This window comes from Bufo gargarizans, chromosome 3, assembly GCF_014858855.1.
Source record: "Bufo gargarizans isolate SCDJY-AF-19 chromosome 3, ASM1485885v1, whole genome shotgun sequence".
Taxonomy (NCBI): domain Eukaryota; kingdom Metazoa; phylum Chordata; class Amphibia; order Anura; family Bufonidae; genus Bufo; species Bufo gargarizans.
Window position 1 is genome coordinate 287317459 of NC_058082.1, and position 21692 is coordinate 287339150.

General features: G+C 41.9%; 1 protein-coding gene across 10 annotated transcripts in view; it reads left to right on the plus strand.

The window, feature by feature from the left end:
* The window catches only part of BCAS3 (BCAS3 microtubule associated cell migration factor), a 1183153-nt gene that overhangs the window by 169784 nt on the left and 991677 nt on the right, over positions 1-21692 (plus strand). For all 10 annotated transcript variants that reach the window (XM_044286261.1, XM_044286253.1, XM_044286262.1 and 7 more), the window contains 2 exons: positions 2732-2839; positions 15416-15492. In XM_044286261.1, coding sequence (XP_044142196.1) covers positions 2732-2839; positions 15416-15492 — 185 coding nt within the window. The remainder of the gene's footprint in view (positions 1-2731; positions 2840-15415; positions 15493-21692) is intronic.

Consider the following 21692-nt stretch of genomic DNA (forward strand, 5'->3'; position numbering starts at 1 on the left):
ACCACTATAAATCATTGTGACAACGAAACAGGGACAGCCTTTTTATGTAATTCACATTAAGTTGCAGGGTTCAACAATGAGAGTCATACATAGTCAATGGAAAAAACTGTTATTTTAGTAATATAAGCAGAAAAAAATCGGTTAGAACCTGAACCAAGATGCTAAGAAGGTTAAGATTCAGGCGTATAAGGCTATAATATAGGGGGAGATTTATCAAGGCTGGCATTTTTAACATTGGTCTTAATATCACCTGCACCACCGGAGGATGCATTAAATTTCTAGCAAGGTACACGCCTCGTCATAAATTAAGTGGTTCCTCCAGCAGTCCGTACTCCTAGAATGAAATCTACTCCACTTCCTTGACTCCTTGTCCCTGTGCCTCCTGCCCTGACCCTTGGACTGATTTTGAATTACACAAACTCTGCCTGACCTGTCTGATCCCTTGGTGCTTTGCACAGGTGTCTTTTGACCTCTGTGGGTCAGTAGTCTCCTGTACAAAGACAACTGCAGGAGGTGGAGGCCTGTGGTCCCCCTGAAGTGGAGTCCAGATCCCTGTATAGGGGTTAAAAGTTAACTGGACAAGAAGATGTGTGTCCATCTCTCCAGGTGGAAAGATTTGCTTGCTTGTTCCTGCACAGATCCGGAGTTGGCCCAGGCTCCACAAATGTAATCAGTAAAAGTAAGGATCCAGTGAGTAAAATCCAAAATTCTTTTATTTTTTATTTTCAAAATAGATTACAGCATAATCCATCTTTCTCTGATGCGTTTCGACCAGTATGGTCTTAGTCATAAGCCCCATTCACACAGTGGAATCCAGACATTTTCTGTGAATGCACACATCCACAATATGTGTCCCGGACTTAACCCAGACTCTTTCACCCCAGAGCCCTAGTACTAACTCTGGGTTATTTCCAAGTGAGTGCATGTGTGAAAACAGCAGTAAATGTTCCAGAAAATCACTTTGGCCATGTCTAAAGTTCCCACTTCTTGTCTAGCCACCTGGAACATTTCCTCTGTAGTGAGAACGCACCTGACATGGAGCATCTCAGGGGTGATAGCTACGTGTGTGAAAGGTCAACTCTGATAAATCTCCGGACCTGATCATCTGGAAATATTCCGGATTTTAGGTGTGAGAACAGCAATAGAGTAACAAACTGTGCAATCGGGTTAGACTATATGTGCTCTCGTATGCAAAAATAGGGGGGGGGCGCTAAGCTTGAACACCCCTACGCATATGCTTTAATGAGGATATAGTCTGCCTGATAACTGCACGGCATATGAAAATAATCACCATTAACAATGTAAAATAATGAATTAATAAAAATGACTGAACTTTACCAATATTAAACTTATACATGGGGGAATTTTTATCTCTGGTAGAAAAATTTGGAAGAAGAAAAAGAAAGAAAAAAATGCTTTCTTTTTCTTTTTTCTTTTTTTTTCTTCTTCCAACCTTTTCTACTAGAGAACAAAATTCCCCCATGTATAAGTTTAATATTGGTAGAGTTCGATCATTTTTATTAATTCATTATTTTACATTGTTATTGGTGATTATTTTCATATGCCGTGCAGTTATCAGGCAGACTATATGTGCCAGGTAAATAGAATTTAGCACAACAAGAGTTAAGTGGATCTATAACTGCTATGCTCCTGATTAAAGCATATGCGTAGGGGTGTTCAACCCCCCCCCCCCCCCCGATTCTTGCATATGAGAGCACATATATTCTAACCCGATTGAACAGTTTGTTACTCTATGACTAAGACTGTACTGGTCATAACACGGCAGCGAAAGATGGATTAGGCTGTAATCTATTTTTAAAAGAAGAAATAAGAGAATTACAATTATACAGCAGTAATTGCACAGAAAAGTTATATAGTGAGTTTATTTTCATTTTTATTCAAACCACTTTGTGAATAAAAAGTAGAGCAGAGAAAAGTAATATTGTTGCCATTCTGTCTCCTTTATGTGGACGTCAGTGGAAATAAGAAAGTTGCATAAATTGCTTGGTTACATGTGTGCTCCTCTTATTCAGGATGTTAGTGGTATGTCCTAATTCCCAGACAAAATGGCTCTGTACCATTTTATGAAATGATTACACGTTATACTGGATTTCTCCCCCTTGTGAGGGGCCACAGTTGACCTATGTTTTCTGTGTGTCGGTATTTGGATATCCACAGCTGCTTTGTGTACAGAATGCCTGTTGTCAATCGACATTTTAGAAAATGATCTTCCAGTTTCCACGTTTGCATGATTATCTGTTTTATTGCAAATTACCACTATAGCGAAATGTGTTCAGGATGTGGTGTATGTTTATGATTATCATCATCTTATTCCTTTTGGAGCCGTGGATGTAGGAATCCATCAAGTTTTACATTGGAGAGTCCTCCTTCTACAACATAAAAAAACGCTTGCGTACATTAGCTTATACGGTTTGCGTTTGTGGTACATGCTGTAAATACTGATTAGGTTGTAGATAGTATTGTTGCTAGTAATGGTCATGCATCAGCTATACTGACGTGGTTTGCAAAATTGCGTGTAAGTTCAGCTGGAAGTATGGGACACACATAAGAGAAAAAGAACATAAAACGATTAAAAATGGCTTCTTCACTTGCTCCTTTCTTTAAAAAAGAGGTTTATTATTTCACTTGTGAAATACATGGAGGGTAAAGTAATGTATGCTGCACGGTTTATGTATGTGTTTTCAGTACACTTTCTTTTCTTTATTTTTAGTACAAGCCAACCATTCTGCTGTGTGGACTTATATTCTTTACGGACTGGGGAGATGGTGAAATCAATTCAGTTTAAGACACCAATCTACGATTTGTATTGCAACAGAAGGTAAGGTTTATATTATCATATAAGCATTAAGGGGGCCCTAAAATGGCTTTTATTTTTAGCTACCTTGGGGAGGGAAGACACTTTGAGCAGTACCATACCTGTCTTTCGCTCAGCTAATTCAGCAGTCCTGGCTGGGATCACATGACCGCCTGACTGGTTGTTGGCTCTTCCGTTGACGACCAGAGGTGCTCCTCCTACTTCCTATTTGGTAGGATAATGTAGATGTAGCTGAACAGGAGGAAAGGGGGAACATCCGGGTGCAACATCAGAGAAAGAGCCCATAGCCAATTGGGCAGTTACGTAACACCAGCTGGGATTGTCGAATTGGCCGAGCGACACAAGGGTAAGAACTGATGAAGGTGTATTCTGTCCACAGGTTAGCTGAGAGAGCCATTTTAGCTACAGGCCCAGAGAAACCTTTTAAGTAACAGATTTGAATTTAATAATTTATCATTTGATGTGGAATTCCAAGGTGAATTTCAATTATTAGGGCTCGTAGACGCAGCAACTTAGTACAGAAGCACATGACCGTGCAGCAGTGCTTCTAGGAGAGAATAACTCTGTATATACACTACAGAGTCCAGTGGAGCACGCCACCATTTTTTTCCCACATTTTTCTGTAATAAATCATAAGAAATGTTCATAGTCTCTAATATTAAATGGCAGGCATACTGATGAACAGTACAAACCACATGTACAATACAAGCAGAAGCCATAATACAGCCTTGTGCATAAGTTATAAATCAGTGTTCTCCAGCCAGTGACTTTACAACCGCTAATGGCTTTCGGGCCCCCAAGGATCTTTGCAGCTCCAGATACTATTGTGCACTAGTGGCACCTAGTCCTACATTTGCCACCCATTTTTACAAATTTTTAAAACCCAGTTTGACATAATGTCACTTTCACATTGGAAGTGTCTCATGAGCTACAAAATATTGGGATGGTTTTCTCTACTGTAAAGAGAAGTGAAGAGAAACGATTATCTCTTTTGCCTATTGTTAATATACTAAAGGTGTGTTATATGCCTCTTGTGAACACGGAAACCGGTTACAAACTACAGACAAGTCGATATAGTTACTAGAATACCAGTTCTTCTAGCCCTTCCCTATCAGAAGCGTAGATCAAATTACCTCTCACAATTATGTGAACTGGTGCAGTGTGTCTGATAGCTAAAAACATTTGCACATAGTTCTATTGCAAACCATGGTGCAGTTTTTTTTTCTATATCCCCTGCTACAGAAACATAATAACAGACCTTTATTCACTACTTTGTCTTATATTCTGCTTGTCACCGGCACTGCCGGGTGCACCTCCTCTTCACCATTAAAACGGAGTTGTATGCAACAGACATTTTTTCACACAAGAAACTGAAAGTGCAGCTTGGAGAGTAGCAGGGCAGGTACATAGCTGCCATGTAGGTGATCATCATCCACAACACCCACTAGGGGCAATTTCATAGGAAGCCAATTAAGCAGTATATTTTTAGAGTGTGGGAGGAAACCAGAATAGCTAGAGGAAACCCATGAAAGCAAGGAGAGAAGATACAACCTCCATTCAGAAGTTGCCCTTGGTGAGGTTCGAACCCAGGACCCCTGTGCTGCAAGGCAGCAATTCTAAACAGTGAGCCAGTCTGCCCAGTATACCATTTTTAATAGATTGGACATGTCTAATTAGCATTTGGAAATCAGATTTTCAGCTGTTATGTAACCCTCTTACCTTTGCCATGTGCAGCAGGGTATAATAATCTAGTTGCTCAAATGCCAACTGTATTCTCATTTCTGTAGTACACTTGTGAGTAGAAGAAATGGATCAGCACTCACTTTTTAATGCTAATAAATCTTCCATTGCTGATCCACTTCTTCTATTTGGATGTATGGGCCTGTAACCCAGCATGCGAACACCACTTTCTTCCAGAATGCCAGAATTTATGCATATTGTAGTACACTTGTGGGATTGTTACACCGATTTTGAAGATATATATATATATATATATATATATATAATATATAATAATGGTCTTTCTGGGTTGCGGCCCACATGGGAGTCCATGACACTAGTTGATAGAAACTCAGGAATGTCAGGCAAGAAATAGCAAAAAGAAGGTTAAAAAGAGGAGTCAGAAAACAAAGATGGAGAGAGAGGAGCTAAGGTTTTATGTAAGCACTGCCATAGAGAGGACACAGCAAGTGGGCAACAGAGCAGGAACTAGGTGAGTGAAAGACAATATACAGTAGTATATACTGTTAACTTGCAGTCCATGTGGAAACCCTGGTCTAGTTTTGATGTTAGTGTACATAATTTTTTATGTATGGCAAAAAAAATAAAAATAATCTTTAGTTATCCAGCTGCTCACTTTCTGTAAATACCAGTGGATGCGCAAAAATGTGAAGGTTAATAGCTTAATATTGAATGAGCTAAAAAAATTCCAGCATCTATAAAAAAAAAAAAAGCATGCCCATGCGTTTCGGATCTCTTATGAACAATCTTTACTCATCATGACAGTTGTTGTAGCCTCTTGGCTGAACAGGCAGTGCCTGAATTTGCTAGAATTATCCTATCTTCAAAATGCCGAAATCTAACATGACTTTGAAACAGTAGTCTTCAATTTTTGGCCATTCAAAATTTTTGGGATAGTCTGTTCCTTTTAAAAAAGCAATGTACACAATCATGAAATGTTAAATTATTAGCGATTGATTGAAGCTGTCATGTTGACAGAGGTTTCCCAAACTTAAATTGAATTAAGCTGTTCTTTATTTGATTTGGTATGATTTTCTTCCCTTATTTCTGCTTTTTGTCAAGCAGAAATGTGACTTTGATTTTCTAACATATTGGTCAACAAGAGAAAATATGGTTTTTCATTTATGTCATGTTTCCTTGGTCTGTTTGTACAGCACTGTAAACATGTAACTCAAGAGCATGAAATTTGATAATGAGACCAAGTGGAGAGCAGAACGTTGTGCTGTCTTTCATGTGGACTTTTCTTTTTGTTTCCTCTAAACAAAAGATTCAGATATGTGCCAAAACCTTACATATTCTATGCACTCTGTGCATTTGTATGTATCGCCTTTATATTTTATTAATCCCTGTTTCTGTTAATCCCTGTTTATCAATTCACTGGCATAGTGATAAAAGTTAATGATCAAGATATACTTGCTTCAGATTTATTAAGTGAGCATGTAACTTTGGTCTCCCCTACCCACTTTTTCTGCATCTGCCAAGGGGCATAAAATAGAGTGTATATTTGAAGAGAGTCTGTCAGCAGTTCTGTTGATGCAAACCTGCTGACAGATATAGGTAGGGGCAGGAGACAAAAGGCAATAGATATCTGTGTCTCTGCTTTTAATTACTGTAGTATTGAGAAAATGTGCTTTGAATCCCAGGGCAGCCCACAGGATGAAGTGATTTTGCAGAACGGGTGCGGACCCATTTATTTCAATGGAGCTGCAAAAGATATGGCTCAGCGGAAAAGATAGAGCATGTCCTATTCTTGTCCGCAATCAACACGTCCGCGGACAAGAATAGGCATTTTCTACTATGGTTGCGGCAATGTGCGGTCCACAAATTGCGGAACGCACACGGCCGGTATACTTGTTATGCAGATCCATAATGCACTACCGATGTCTGAATGGGCCCTTATGCTGTGAGTAACGACTGTAGCATTCAACTAGGAGACCACTGTAGCTCTTACTTACACCAGAGGGGAGGGACTGTTTAATGGTTCATACATTGAGCCTGAGTCTTGATTTAAAGCAGGGATTGAGGTATGTATAACACTTGTTCCCTGCCACTCGGCAGTTTTGCATTTCTGAAACTGCTGACAGCCTCCCTTTCTCCTGTTAAAGGTAATCTGTCACCAGTTTTCTACTGTCCTAATTTTTAAATCCTAAGAGCTCCAGCGCACAATAAGTTGCGCAGCACATAGGGCACAACTATACTGCAACATGTGTCGCGCAACATTGATGTGGCACCAATGTCACGTGACAATTTTTATAATAATAGTCTATAATGGCACACTGACATGCTGTGACTGCGACAATTCCATCTTGGATGGATTTTTTGCTACTGTCGTGTCGCAGTCACAGCATGTTGCAGTGCGACACCATAGACCAGTGTTTCCCAACCAGTGTGCCTCCAGCTGTTACAAAACTACAACTCCCAGCATGCCCGCACAGCCAAATGCTGTCCGGGCATGCTGGGAGTTGTAGTTTTGCAACAGCTGGAGGCACACTGGTTGGGAAACACTGCCATAGACTATCATTATAAAAATTGTCGTGCAACAAATGTCGTGTAGCCCTAGCCTTAATCAGAGTCTGCTAAGTCCCAGCAGCTCCTGGAGTTACCTGGCTCACAGAGATCCTGCAGCGGGAATGGCCAGCATCTTGGCCTTCTCTATATGGAGTTTGGCTGTCACTGACAACAGCCTACCCTCTCTTGCTGATGCAGAAATGTCCTTGTAGACTTACTTGCTAATCCGACGGATGTTAAGAGTCATTCGGCAGTCCACAAATGATTAACGGCATCAAAGCATGTGTAGCTTGGATACTTTAAAAGGGTATATTGATTTTAAAACATAAATTGTTTTCTTATATAATGCAAACGTTATCCATTTTTCCAATATGCTTTCTGCATCAATTCCTCTTGAAACCATTACTGTTTACTTCCAGTGGATGCTTATCTGACCTGATCATTTGATGACATACAAGTACAGATTTCCTTGCAAGGCTCAGCCCTCGCACCTGTACTGTGACTATAAGCTTGTCCTGCATCTGTCCACCTCATTCCCAGGGGAGATTTTCTGTACAGTGCCTTGCAAAAGTATTCACCCCTTTGACTTTTGTGTTTTGGTGCCTCACAACCTGAAATTAACATGGATTGTTTATGGATTTGCATCATTTAATTTACAGATCATGCCCACAACTTTGAAGATTTTTTTTATTTTTTATTGTGAAGCAAACAACATATTCACCCCCCTAAAGTCAATACTTTGTAGAGCCACCTTTTGCGGCAATCACAGCTCCAAGTCGCTTTGTATAAGTCTCTATAAGCTTGCCACATCTTACCACTGGGATTTTTGCCCATTCCTCCTTGCAAAACTGCTCCAGCTCCTTCAAGTTGGATGGTTTGCGCTTGTGAACAGCAATCTTTAAGTCTGACCACAGATTTTCTATTGGATTGATATCTGGGCTTTGACTAGGCCATTCCATCACATTTAGATGTTTCCCCTTAAACCACTCAAGTATTGTTTTAGCAGTGTGTTTGGGGTCATTGTCCTTCTGGAAGGTGAACCTCATTCCTAGCCTCAAATCACGCACAATGGTACAGGTTTTGCTCAAGAATATCCCTGTATTTAGCACCATCCATCTTTCCCTCAACTCTGACCAGTTTCCCAGTCCCGGCTGTTGAAAATCATCCCCAAAGCATGATGCTGCCACCACCATGTTTCACTTGTGGGGATGGTGTTCTTTGGGTGATGTGATGTGTTGGGTTAGCGCCAGACATAGCATTTTCTTTGATGGCCAAAAAGTTTAATTTTAGTCTCATCAGACCAGAACACCTTCCACCATACAATTTGTGAGTCTCCCACATGCCTTTTTCGCACTCACAACATGCCTTTTTGTTTTTAGCTGAAAGTAATGGCTTTCTTCTGGCCAATCTTCCATAAAGCCCAACTCTATGGAGCGTATGGCTTATTGTCTTCCTATGTGCAGATACTTCAGTCTCTGCTGTGGAACTCTGCAGCTCCTCCAGGGTTACCTTAGGTCTCTGTGCTGCCTCTCTGATTAATGCCCTCCTTGCCCGATCCGGACTTGTACTTCTGAACAAAATTAGCCCTTACTTGTTTGGAGAGTTCCTTGGTCTTCATGGCAGTGTTTGGTTAGTGATGCCTCTTGCTTAGGTGGTGCAGCCTCTGGGGCCTTTCAAAAAAGGTGTGTATATGTAATGACAGATCATGTGACACTTAGATTGCACACAGGTGGACATCATTTCACTAATTATGTGGCTTCTGAAGGTAATTGGTTGCACCAGAGCTTTTTATGGGCTTCCTAACAAAGGGGGTGAATACATATGCACATGCCAAGTTTCTGTTTTCCATTTCTAAACATTAGTTTTATTTATATATTTTTCTAATTTCACTTCACCAACTTAAACTATTGTGTTCTGATCCATCACATACAACTCAGATTAACAAAACATTGAACTTAAGGCTGTAATGTAACAAAACACAAAAAAGTCAATGCTTTGGCAGGGCACTGTATGTAAACATTAAAATGGTTTTCCAGAGCTTTTATACTGATGACCTATCCATAGGCTAGGTCATCAGATATAAAGACTAGGAAAACTCCTATAATGGTTCCTATTGAGTGACGTCAAGCAAAGATCTGTGATAAATTAATACAGTATCCAGCGATCCTGTATTCAAACCAACTTCATTCCATAACATTTGTCCTCCATATTTTATTAACACAAGGTTTCCTTGGGAAAAAATAGCATTCATTAGAAAATAAATATTAAAAACCTTTCATTGATAATGATCTGCCCATGTCCCAGAGACACCTGCGTTATGCATTCTTCTCATTTAACTTCTTGTGCAAAAGGGGGCGTGACCCTCATAATGTCTTGTGGCTGGTGCGTATGCTGTTCGGATGCTTGTGGACTATGCTGCTATGAACTTTAAAAATGGTGTACTTGACATTGACTAAGATGATAACCTTGCTGCCATAAGTTGTGATTTGATATGTGGATGTGGAACATTTGGATTATTTTTGTTCAAGGGCAGTTTTTATCCATTTAACTTTTCTTTCATGCCGTTTTATCTTGTTATAGAAAATTACCGTAGGTATGATAAGCTGATTTGCTGCATAGGCGACAGGAGAGACATTTCCATCACTGCAGAGATGTGTAACAACATTATGACTTTGCAGCAAGTAGGAAATGACAAAGGAAATGGAGGCAGAGGGGGTGGATTCATCAAGCTCCATATCGTGGGAGTTACTACCGGAACAGTCACATTAACTGGACTTGATCAATCACTCCCTGGAGAATCATAAAACACGAGGACAGCATTTTCTCTCCTACCCTGAGAGCGCATAAGAGATCTAAATTTGTAAACTTGATAACTGCAGATTATTCCATTGTGTTGAACAGGAAACATCAGACACAAAAAGTGCAAACGCCTCATGTGACAATATTCCAGTTTGACGCGTTTTCTCAGATATTATTCATCTAACCAGGGGAGCACCCAGGAATTTTGTCTAGGGGGGGTCCTGGTGGGAAAAATGCTGCCGCAAAAAAAAAATGGACACGCCCATTATTATAAGCCACTCCCATATTTACTAGGCCACTCCCACATGACCATACAGCTGAAATTAGAAATTGTTCTTACAGCAGGATTAACAGAACAACATGTTACGTATTTTATGGCTAGACACTGTCATGTTCTTGACTGGGCATCTCCTCTTTGTGTATTATTCTTGCTGTAATAATTTTTTCTTGGGGGGGACCCCTTTAGAGCTTTAACAATACAAAGTGAGGTAACCTGGAAGGTCATGTAGTCAGTCACTCAGTACTCTGCTTCTTTTACTTACCAGGGCATCTCCTTTATGTAATACATCAGAGGACAGAGAGTAGATTAGTCGCTGCCAGAAGATGGTGCCGCATCCAGGCTACTATATGGGTGCAGAGCAGATACAGGGGTCTGGAGGTGTCACATCATATACTATAGGGGTGCAGAGCAGATACCGGAGTCAGGAGGAGTCACATCATATACTATAGGGGTGCAGAGCAGATACTGGGGTCTGGAGGTATCACATCATATCCTATAGGGGTGCAGAGCAGATACTGCAGTCGTCACATCATATACTATAGGGGTGCAGAGAAGATACTGCAGTCGTCACATCATATACTATAGGGGTGCAGAGAAGATACTGCAGTCGTCACATCATATACTATAGGGGTGCAGAGAAGATACTGCAGTCGTCACATCATATACTATAGGGGTGCAGAGAAGATACTGCAGTCGTCACATCATATACTATAGGGGTGCAGAGAAGATACTGCAGTCGTCACATCATATACTATAGGGGTGCAGAGCAGATACTGCAGTCGTCACATCATAACCTATAGGGGTGCAGAGCAGATACTGCAGTCGTCACATCATATACTATAGGGGTGCAGAGAAGATACTGCAGTCGTCACATCATATACTATAGGGGTGCAGAGCAGATGGAGGTGTCACATCATATCCTATAGGGATGCAGAGCAGATACTGGGGTCTGGAGGTATCAAATCATATCCTATAGGGGTGCAGAGCAGATACTGCAGTCGTCACATCATATACTATAGGGGTGCAGAGCAGATACTGCAGTCGTCACATCATATCCTATAGGGGTGCAGAGAAGATACTGCAGTCGTCACATCATATACTATAGGGGTGCAGAGCAGATGGAGGTGTCACATCATATCCTATAGGGATGCAGAGCAGATACTGGGGTCTGGAGGTGTCACAGTCACATCATATACTGTAAGGGTGCAGAGGCTCTGCACCCCTACAGTATATGATACCTCCAGACGCCATTATCTGCTCTGCACCCCTAAGGACACCTCCAAACCCCAGTATCTGCTCCTGCACCCCTATAGACACCAGTATCTGCTCCTGCACCCTTACATTATATAATGATGTGACACCTCCAGTATCTTCTCTGCACCCCTATAGACACCTCCAGACTCCAGTATGATATCTGCTCTGCACCTCTTCACCGTCCCCTATCCTATAGACACCCCTAGACAGTATCTGCTCCTCCTGCATCCTTACATTATATGATGTGAATCATGTTAACATGTGACACATGATAGTATCTGCCCTGCACCCCTATAGACACCTCCAAACTCCAGTATCTGCTCTGCAGGAGCAGGTGTCACGTGTCAGACAGCAGTAGCACTATACTCCTCATAAACTAAGGTGCAGAGAGCAGATACTGGAGTGGGGTCTGAAGTCTAGACTCTAGCCATGGCCCCCATGAATGATCCACCACCTCCCTGAGTCGCTCTTAATGAATATTAATTGAATCTTACGGCGGAACGGTTACGGCGACGGCGAGAAATCGTGAGGGCGGCCGCGGTGCCTCAGCCTGCCTGCACTGACTGGTAGATGGCGCCGGTAACAGAGCTTCCGGCGGTGGGTAGGACTCGGAGACGGCGGGAAGGAGAAGGTGGGAAGGAGGAGGCGGGAAGATGGAGGCGGGAAGGAGGAGGCGGGGAGGTGGAGGCGGGGAGGTGGAGGCGGGGAGGAGCCAGCAAGCAGCAGGAGAAAGCCGGTAGGCGGTGCCAGGCTGAGCTGAGACGAGCCTGGGGGAGGAGGGGAAATGAGTATAATGCTGCCGCCTGCCAGGATGGAAATCAGGCTAAGCAGCAAAACGGGAACTTATATAACGTATATTTATATAATAGTCAAAAAATAATAAAAAATTAAAATGGACATATAGCCTAGGGGGGGGTCCAGACCCGCTGGACCCCCCCTGTAGGTGCGCCACTGCATCTAACACATAATGTTGCATATGTTACTTGTCTTCAGAGTAATTTTATATCAGAAGACAGGCAGGTGTATAATTTACTCCATGCTTCTGTCTGCAGTACTGGCAATATTGACCCTAACTTAATATGTAAGGTATTACATAAACTAAACCGGGCCACCGTGTTTGAACCCCTAAAAAATAGAACCAATTTTTTAAATTTTCTACAATCCTGTATCGAAATGACAGAATTATTATTTTTTGTTTCTGAGGAAATCTGATATCAGATAAAGGTTAGGTTCACATTGTAGATTTTCTGGTGATGGTACATAGTAAAAACTTGAATTTGTTATAAAAATAATCTATGATATCTGCATGACACCAGTTTAAAGAGGATGTAATCTCTTTAAACCTATGTTAGCATATAATTGCATTCCCATGAAATGATAATTCTAGAGCATCTTTTCTTAGTACTGTGCGTTGAGCTGGCTTGATGGGTATGTAAGGTGTGCGATAGGCTGTCTGCACAAATATCCCTCGTTGCTGTCATGGCTAAAAGGGGTGATTTATCAGAGTTCGAAAACGGGATGATTGACTTTTGGGCCAAGGGTGGCAGGGTTTCTGTTTGTGAGCTGTTCTCGTGCTGCTGTGGTAAAAGTGTATCATGAGTAGACGAATTGCACCAATGTGAATAAGTCATGTGGAAACCGTGGAGCACCACGTGCTATTGATGTGGGAGGTGAACGTCAGCTACGAAGGTGCACCAGCATGCTACAATGGGGCAGCTCACTGACAAAATGAACCAGGGGGCTACCATACGTTTGTCTAAAACAATAGTTCAGCGAACTGTACACATATGTGGCTCTGGAGCAGATGGATGGTCACCTCTGCTAAAAAATTTGGATCAGCAGAAAAGACTTCGATTTTCACAGCAGTATCAGAATTGGATCTCCACTGATTGAGAAATACCAGAGAACAAACACCTTGCAACCATTGCTGGAAGAACACAAGCTGGTGGTGGCAGTGTTATGGTCTGGGGAATGTTTTTGTGTCAGTCTCTGGGCCTACTTATCCATGTGGAAGGCACTCTCAGCTGGTATGAGTATGAATCCATCCTTGCAGATCACGTTCACCCATACATGCTAATTGTTTTCCCTTGGGTGGATAAGATCTTCCTGCAAAACCATGTGACATGTCACACGGCTATAATTGTGTGACATTGGTTGGAAGAGTGTGACCAAGACTTCCAAGTATTATCCAGGACACCTAATTCCCTAGACTTGAACCCAACTGAGAATCTGTGGGACCACTTTGATTGTTGTGTTCTCTCTATGGATCCTCCCCCATGCACCCTCCAGCAGCTGTGGGATGCACTGCAGTCAGCACCTGTGACAGCCTACCAGGACCTTACCAGTGTCAGTGTGTCCCAGTCTGCAGTGACACACCCCTTTAACAAGAGAAATGGTATCATCCAGTTGTCAGTTTATACATACATTTCTAGGAGGAATTAGAAGAAGGGCACAGTATAGAGTTATGATAACGGATGCTCCAGAATTATTTACTAAATTAGATGATTTATGATTGCTACAAGGTCATCTGTAAAGGGGTTGTTTAGCCTTTTAGTAATCTGCCAGATTATTGGGAACATCCATTCCTGTGAATGCTCGTTCCCAATAATCTGGCCATCAAAATGTGTTGCCAATTACCCAATGATTGAGCGAAACGCCTCAGGTGATCCTGTTATTTGTGCATGCATTCTAGTCATTAGTGTTGAGCGAATCAGTCTTTGGATCAGATACCGAGGTATCAGCCGGTACTAAACCCGACTTCGGATTGTTATTTTAAAATTTTAAAGAGGCAGAAGTGATCAAATTCACTTCACCGAAGTCTTGTGCAACTTCAGCTGAAATTAATTTTGAGGCAATACATTTTGATGGAGACACCATTAAAACCAAAGTGTTTGAACGAATCGACTTCGGATCTCTGATCTGAAGCTCGATTTGCTTAACACTACCAAGCATCTTTCCTAGCCAGCAGACTGTGCTGTCTAAACAGTGATCTGCCGTCCCCGTACAAAATGATTCTGTACGGGGACGAGGGATCGCTATTGTGATCCCTCATCCTCATTAAAGGAGATCGCTGCATGTAAATGTCATTCACCGAGCGATCAGCCGACTATCGGGAAGGAATGCTGTTCCATCAGCCCATAAAAACCTGCTTTAAGTGATGGTCTATCCTTAAAGAGGTTGTCCGGGTTCAGAGCTGAACCCGGACATATCCCCATTTTCACCCAGGCAGCCCCCCTGACTTGAACATTTCATGCTCCGATACTCTCCTTTGCCCTGCGCTAAATTGCGCAGGGCAAAGGGATTTTTTAAGAGTTCCGGTGACGTAACGGGTAGGGCAGCGCTAAAGCACGCCCATATAAGCCGGTGACGTCACCGAACACACTGCCAGGCGGAAACTTCTTCCCAGCACTGTGTTATTGTAAACAAAAGAGCCCATGCCCTGCGCGATCTAGCGCAGGGCAAGGGAGCGCATCGGAGCATGCTCAGGGGTGCTGCCTGGGTGAAAATAAGGGTATGTCCGGGTTCAGCTCTGAACTCTGACAACCCCTTTAAGAGAAGCCATTACTAAGTGATAAGCAGGGGTCTGACACGCGCCAGTCAGCTTGTCAGGTGTAGCTCTGCTGCCAGAAGTCGGTGCTGGAACTACTGTATACAGAACCATCAACCTAGTGGAGGGAAATCGTTACTACATTACTATAGTGCTACTTCCATTGTCTTCATTCTCAGCTGCTCTGTAGTAATGAACTCCCTCCACTACAAGGTTGATGGAGCAGTGCCGCAATTAAGCTACATCCGAACAGTTAATTGGTAGGGTTGTGAAATGTCGGACCTTGCCCATCAGCTAGTTATGGCCTATCCTAGGATAGTCCGTCACTTAATAAAGCAGTGTTCGTTAAGGCAACTAGCATACCCATATTCTTACCTTTTTTGAATTCATATAAAATATGTTTATTGTGCTATTTATTAATTTTTTATTCTTACCGTACTTTGTTTTGCAGGGTGCTTGTGGTGGTGCTGCAAGAAAAGATTGCTGCTTTTGATAGCTGCACATTCACCAAGAAGTTTTTTGTGACAAGTAAGTATTCAGAGTTGCTACCATTATCAGACAGCATTAAGGAGTATATAGTGTTTGTGATAACTGGATTGAAATATTCCCAGACTTTTATGTAGCCCGTTTCCTGTGTTTAATAATTGTACAGTATATTTCTAAATCCAGTCTCTAGTCTTCCACTCTACTGTATAACAGTATAGTATAGGTTTGTGGTTTTATTAGGTAAAGTTTTTAATAATATATGAGCGTATTGTTTCCAGTATTATGATCTTGAATACGGTTTCTGTGTTATGTGTTAAATCAAATGTGATACAAAATCAATGGAGTAAATGTTATAACAGCTTCTGCCAGTAGAGGTCAGTGTTCGTCTACTATTCCTCTGACATTAATTACAGGAATTGAACTTGATTTCCTCATTTTAGATGTTCCCAGGAATATCCAAATAAGGCTAAAATAACAGATGACTAGACGCTTACACTTCCAGATATATACACTGTTAAAAGTTTCAGATTTCGGGAGCCAAAACTCCAGACTAAGAAGATTGTTAGTTTACCTATGTCTCACCCATAAAGTTGCTCAATAGAGGGGGTGTATAACTTGCTTAATTTTTAACATCTTTGGTTATCTTAACAAAAAATTATGAGACGGTGGTAAATGTGTGAAACGAGATTAAAGAGGTTTTCCAAGATTTTTAGACTGATGACCTACCCTACCTTTATTGCAAGCACCAGTGCCTTCTCAAACTTCTGATCGGCGGTGTTCCTGGTGGGTTTCTAGTGGGGGTCCAACACCAAGGACTTCGCCAATCAGCTGTTCTCTCAGCTTTCCCTAGGCCATTGACGACACATTCATCGGTCACCTGGCCTAGGCGCAGATCAGTCCCATTGGGACTGAGCACAATACCAAGAATAGCCACTATACAATGTACGGCACTGTGCTTGGTAAGCTGCGCGAAGGCAGTGGTGCTCACACTGGTGCCTTCTCAAACAGCTGATCGGTGGGGATCCCCATCAATCAAATATATCAGTCATCAGTTATAAAGTTTTGGAAAACCCTTTTAAAAGGGTTGTCTTGTCTTGGTTGAGATGGTAATAGCCTGCAGTAAGTGCTGGCGAGGGGTGGACAGACATAACAATCGGAGCAGCTTGCAATACACTCTTACAGTAACTGCCATAGCTGTGAGTTTTGGAAACAGCATAACTTGTGCTAAGCTGTTTGCATTCACTGCTGTGCAAGTTACTGAAACACTATGTGCTGGCTGCTTTGCAGTTTATGTAACTACACCTTCAACGGTCCGCACTTACGGCAGCTGTTCCCATCTTGGCCATGAATAGCTGAGATGGAACAACCCAGGGGCGGATTGGGAACTTAATGTGGCCCTGGAAAAACCTAAAAGTGCCCCCAGTTTTGAAGGTGTGTCCAAATTGACAGAAGTTGTGGCAACAAAAGTAGATGGGGCCAATACAAGTTGGCAGGGTCAGCAATACCATAGTGCAGCACAAAATACCATCCAAAAGAACCAAATACCACAATGCAGCACAAAATACCTCTCCAGAAGCTGACCCTCTTTGATGGCCATTAATAGCTGCCACATTCTGTCCACCCTCAACCAATTAACATATGGAGCAGGGGGCTTAGAAGGGGAGATGTGGGCCACAGCCCTACATTTAGCATGATGCCTGGACTTCCTCTAATAGTGACCCCTATAGTGCACTCAGTAGTACACACTCGGCCAGCTGCAGTGAGGAGGGCTCGGGTGGCTCTGTGGGGCATCTGCCCACTGGTGAAATTCCCTGTAGGGTATATGGCTAGTCTGCCCCTGGAGCAACCCCTTTAAAGGAGACTGAAAAAATAGTCTCTCTTTTGACCCAGTAACTATGCCATTTCATTAAAGGGGAACTAAAACCAGAATCCAAACAGAAAAAAGAACAACCAACAAAACGTAACATAATCTCCATATGTGTGTTTGTTATTTGCTCTTGTTCGTCATATATCACAATTGCAGACCATTAAAAAGAAACTACAAAAGCAGTTCATTATCTTAGGCTGCAGCCATGTCTACTACGACTCCTTCTCCCTTCTCTCACGGTGGTGCACGTAAGGTTGGATAGGAGGAGGGGTATGCATTTAGTGTGGATACATTTTGTCTACACAGCTAGAGTGAATATTTTATTGGAAGGAATCTCCTAATTACTAATAGTAAAAATAGATTAGGTTACCACCATGTGTTCTAATAGACTACAGAATACTAAGTCTGCCAATATAAATCCCACTCCTATTCCTGAATAGTGCCACAACTAGGCAGATTTGCTTTTCAGGTTCCTGGGAAAGCTGGGTTCCTGTGGAGCTGTAATAAACTACATTATACTTAATTTACCAAGATAAATTGCCCTCCCCATTCAAATATATACAAATATAATCCTGACAACCATTTGTAGCAACAGTCAGTAAAAGAAAATGCCTGTTCTAATAGAAACCTTTCCCATCTGTCATAAATGTAGCAGATCTTCCTCACTTGTGATATGCATTATACTCAAGTGTGTAAGGCTATGTTCACATCACATGTTTGTCCTATGACATTTTTTATACATCACGTATATGTTAAATGGCTGCTTCAAACAGATGTTATACAGTGACATCTGCTGAAGATGCCAGAAAAATGGCTTGGAGATGAAGAGTTTGGATGCATGGTCTTTTTTTAAAAAAAAGAAGGGAGAACTACAACTACGTGCACGTCCAGACTGTTTTTATGGGGCATTGGTCGACAATATAAGGACAGAGGTATAAAAGGAGAGAACTACAACTTTCAGCATGTCCAGCCTGTTATTATGGGGCATCAGTGGCTATTGCATGGAAAGGCATATAGGAGGACAGAACTGGTACCAGTTATCATTAAAGTGATCCAGCAGTGCATGGAGACTTATTTCAGGCAGTGCTACATGGGAAAAGTATGTAAATTAGCTCTCCTCCAAAAGGAAGAAAAATACCTCATACCAGGCGAACCACAGACTCCTCCTCAGAGTTGAATCTAAAGAGTCTGCATAACGGAAACGGGACGTATCTGTTATGCAGCCCATAGACTTCTATTATTACAGAATGAATAACAGAATGCCTCTAAAGGCATTCCGTCATACATTCCGTCATAGAATCGCGTTATGATCCGTGGTATTGGAATCCATAACGCAATTCTGCTTTTACCACCAAACGAAGCGTGATGAATTTCACAATATAAAATTCTCTCATCTTTAATGAACACTGATGATGTTCTTTGGAAGCCATATCCCAAAGTCTTTTTTTTATTTTATTAATTACTGATTTAATTGAAGGAATGAAATAAACACTTGTACTTAACAGGAAAGATGAGTAAAACAAGCTTCCATCCCACGGGAAGATTTACTAAACAAATGGAATCCTATGTCTTTGAGAAGGAGTTTAGGAATGATGTTCTATTTATATGTGTGTGGCGTGCAGCATGCTCTCTTCCTGTCTGCCAGAAAGAGCCCTCACACTGGAAGCCAAGCAGCAGAACATTCACTATTGTCTCCTTCCACTAATGACCTCTGCGCTACAAAACCGGCTGAAATGAGTTACAAATTATAACATATATGTTATCCATTGTTATTGCTAGTCCCTTACAGTATATACTGTAGCACCATCATGTTGCATAATGTGATACATGGGTTTTACGGAAGTTACTAGATTCATAATGAGAGCCTCGCTCTTATTAGCTTACAATATTTAGAGCATAAGAATGGATTTTATAATCTTGTTGTGCTTCTAGAAAGTCTTGATATCTGTAATGACGGCTACTGTAAGTAGGTAAAAAAAAAACTAATACAGAAGAGCATAAAAGAACATACATACAGAATAGAAAAAAAAACTTTGGCAGTTGTTGGTCAGAATCGAATCTGCAAGATGGATGTAAGAGCAAATTAGGGAGAGCTTTGAGTTTCAATGGCACGTGATACCAATGGTAAAAACTTGGGGGGGTAATTTATTAAGACCAGCGTTTTAGATGCCGATCTTAATAACCCCTATATATATCTAGCGTTGGATCCGCCAAAGTTATGTAGAGGCTGGCGCCAGTCTAAATGTAAGCCAACTTCCTGGCTTACATTTAGACAATTTTCTACTCCTAAAACAGGCTTAGAAAATTATGGATAAGATGGGACTGCCTGGCGTGAGCGGAGAAAAGTCACAAATTCTGCGCCAGAAATACGCATAATATAGGTGTATTTCTGGATACTAAATGACACCCTTGGTCCTTAGTAGGGTGGGCATATGTATGATCTGTAGAGTTTGCTTACCTTACTATTGGCATAGGAACATAGTTTTGTAAGACCTACATCCAGAGGAACTCAAAGAAGTAGAAGTCAAATTTCCTCATCTTAGGGAAAAAGAAAATCTTCCTGACTAAATCTGGCAATCAGAATAACTCTTTTGCTCAGTGGACCTTCTCCAGAAGTCTAGTAAATATAACTTGTTGGTACTCTTGGGAAAGACTTCAGGGTCCCTTTTGAACTCTTGTACTGGCTCCATCATCACCAGCTCCTCTGGCAGAAAGTCTATATTCTCACTGCTCTTACAGTAAAGAATTCCCTTCTATGTTGGTATGAGAACCTTATTTCCTCTAGATGTAGATGATGCCTGATCTGAGACAATGATGGCATATCAGTAGTATATGCCATAAATGTCGGAAAAGTGCAGGTTCCACCGCTGTGACCTGCTCCTACATGTATTTCCAGAATGGGGCCCAAAGTGAACAAAGAGCACACCACTCATACAGTATGTGGCCTTTTACTGCTATTATGGGACTTCCAAAAATAGCATAGTGAGAGCCCTTGGCTATTTTTGGAAGTTCCATAGTAGTGAATGGAGGGCAAGCTGTGGAGACAGACCGCTCTATTCACCACTATGGGACTTCTGAAACTAGACAGCTATTCGTTATATTGGTTAATTTTGTATATTTCACTTAGGTGTAATGTTCAGGGGGTTGGAAATTCTATAGGCTACAATGAGCATGCATGGGTTAGGCACCCTGCATAATGCGCAGAACACAGTATTTAGGGGGAAAAAGTTAGGGGGAGTACTTTGCCATGCAGACTATTCCTAGTATAATGTATGCCAGGAATTGTAGTTTTCAGCATCTAACAAATCACTAAAAAGAAAATACCCTCTAAAAATAACTTTTACTAAATATACATTAAAATAATCCCACAGTAAAGAAGTTTCACAAAAATAATAAAGCAGAAATAAGATGTCTAATATGATACAGATAGACACCCACTCAAAGGTAAGGGGAGGAGTGCATCCAGGTTAGGCTTCTCAATTGCCACAAATATGGCCACTCGCAGTTTCGTAGATAACGATACACGGGGGCTAGTGCCGTTACGTCATTCATTGGTTAGATCTCTAGTTGCTGCAGCATAGATTCTCCTGTTGCATTGGCGGTGTCATCCATGTCCTCTTTTAGGCAGTGGGATACTGTCCCTGTATGTCTACCCTGCCTAAAAGCGGAGTAATCGCCCCGAATGGGACGGTCCCACTTATCGGCTAAGAATCCCTACCTAATATAAGGTTCCCAAACGGTGGATGCCCATAAATAATCAAAAGTCCCGACGCGTTTCCCCTATTTCGTGGTATATCACGATGGCTAGAAAGATAAACGCCAGTGGATAGTCTCACCTACAGCCATTGATATGGGGCTGGTAGTGCACTTAAATAGTCCGCCTCATGTCGCGCCGTAATTGGCGTGTATACACCCTAAGTGCGCATGCGCCCGCTACCCCGGGCATTATGCCCTTACTTCAAAATACGTGCGTCTATTCTGCACATGCTCTGTCGACATGTCTTGCCTATGTGATCTCTGCGCCAGCTAGTATGGGCAAATGCCCTTAGTTCAAGAGATCTAGCTTAGCATTGCGCATGTCCGCAGCTTCGCATTTTTCGCCACCATCTTCAAAGTAGCGGCTCTATCCCTGACATTAGGTACATTATGCACGTACGTAGCCTGCACACTGTATTCAGTAGACCTTCTCCTAAATCCCCTTCACTCTCATTGGGCGACAGCACCATCATCTGAGCATAAAGCACAGGGGCAGTATCACACAAACATGGATATCTTCAAGGTGTGCAAGAACATGATCAATACTGTGTCAAAATAAAATCACAGCCACATAGTATCCTAATTCAGATCAGTGAGGCGACCATGAGCAGTTATAACT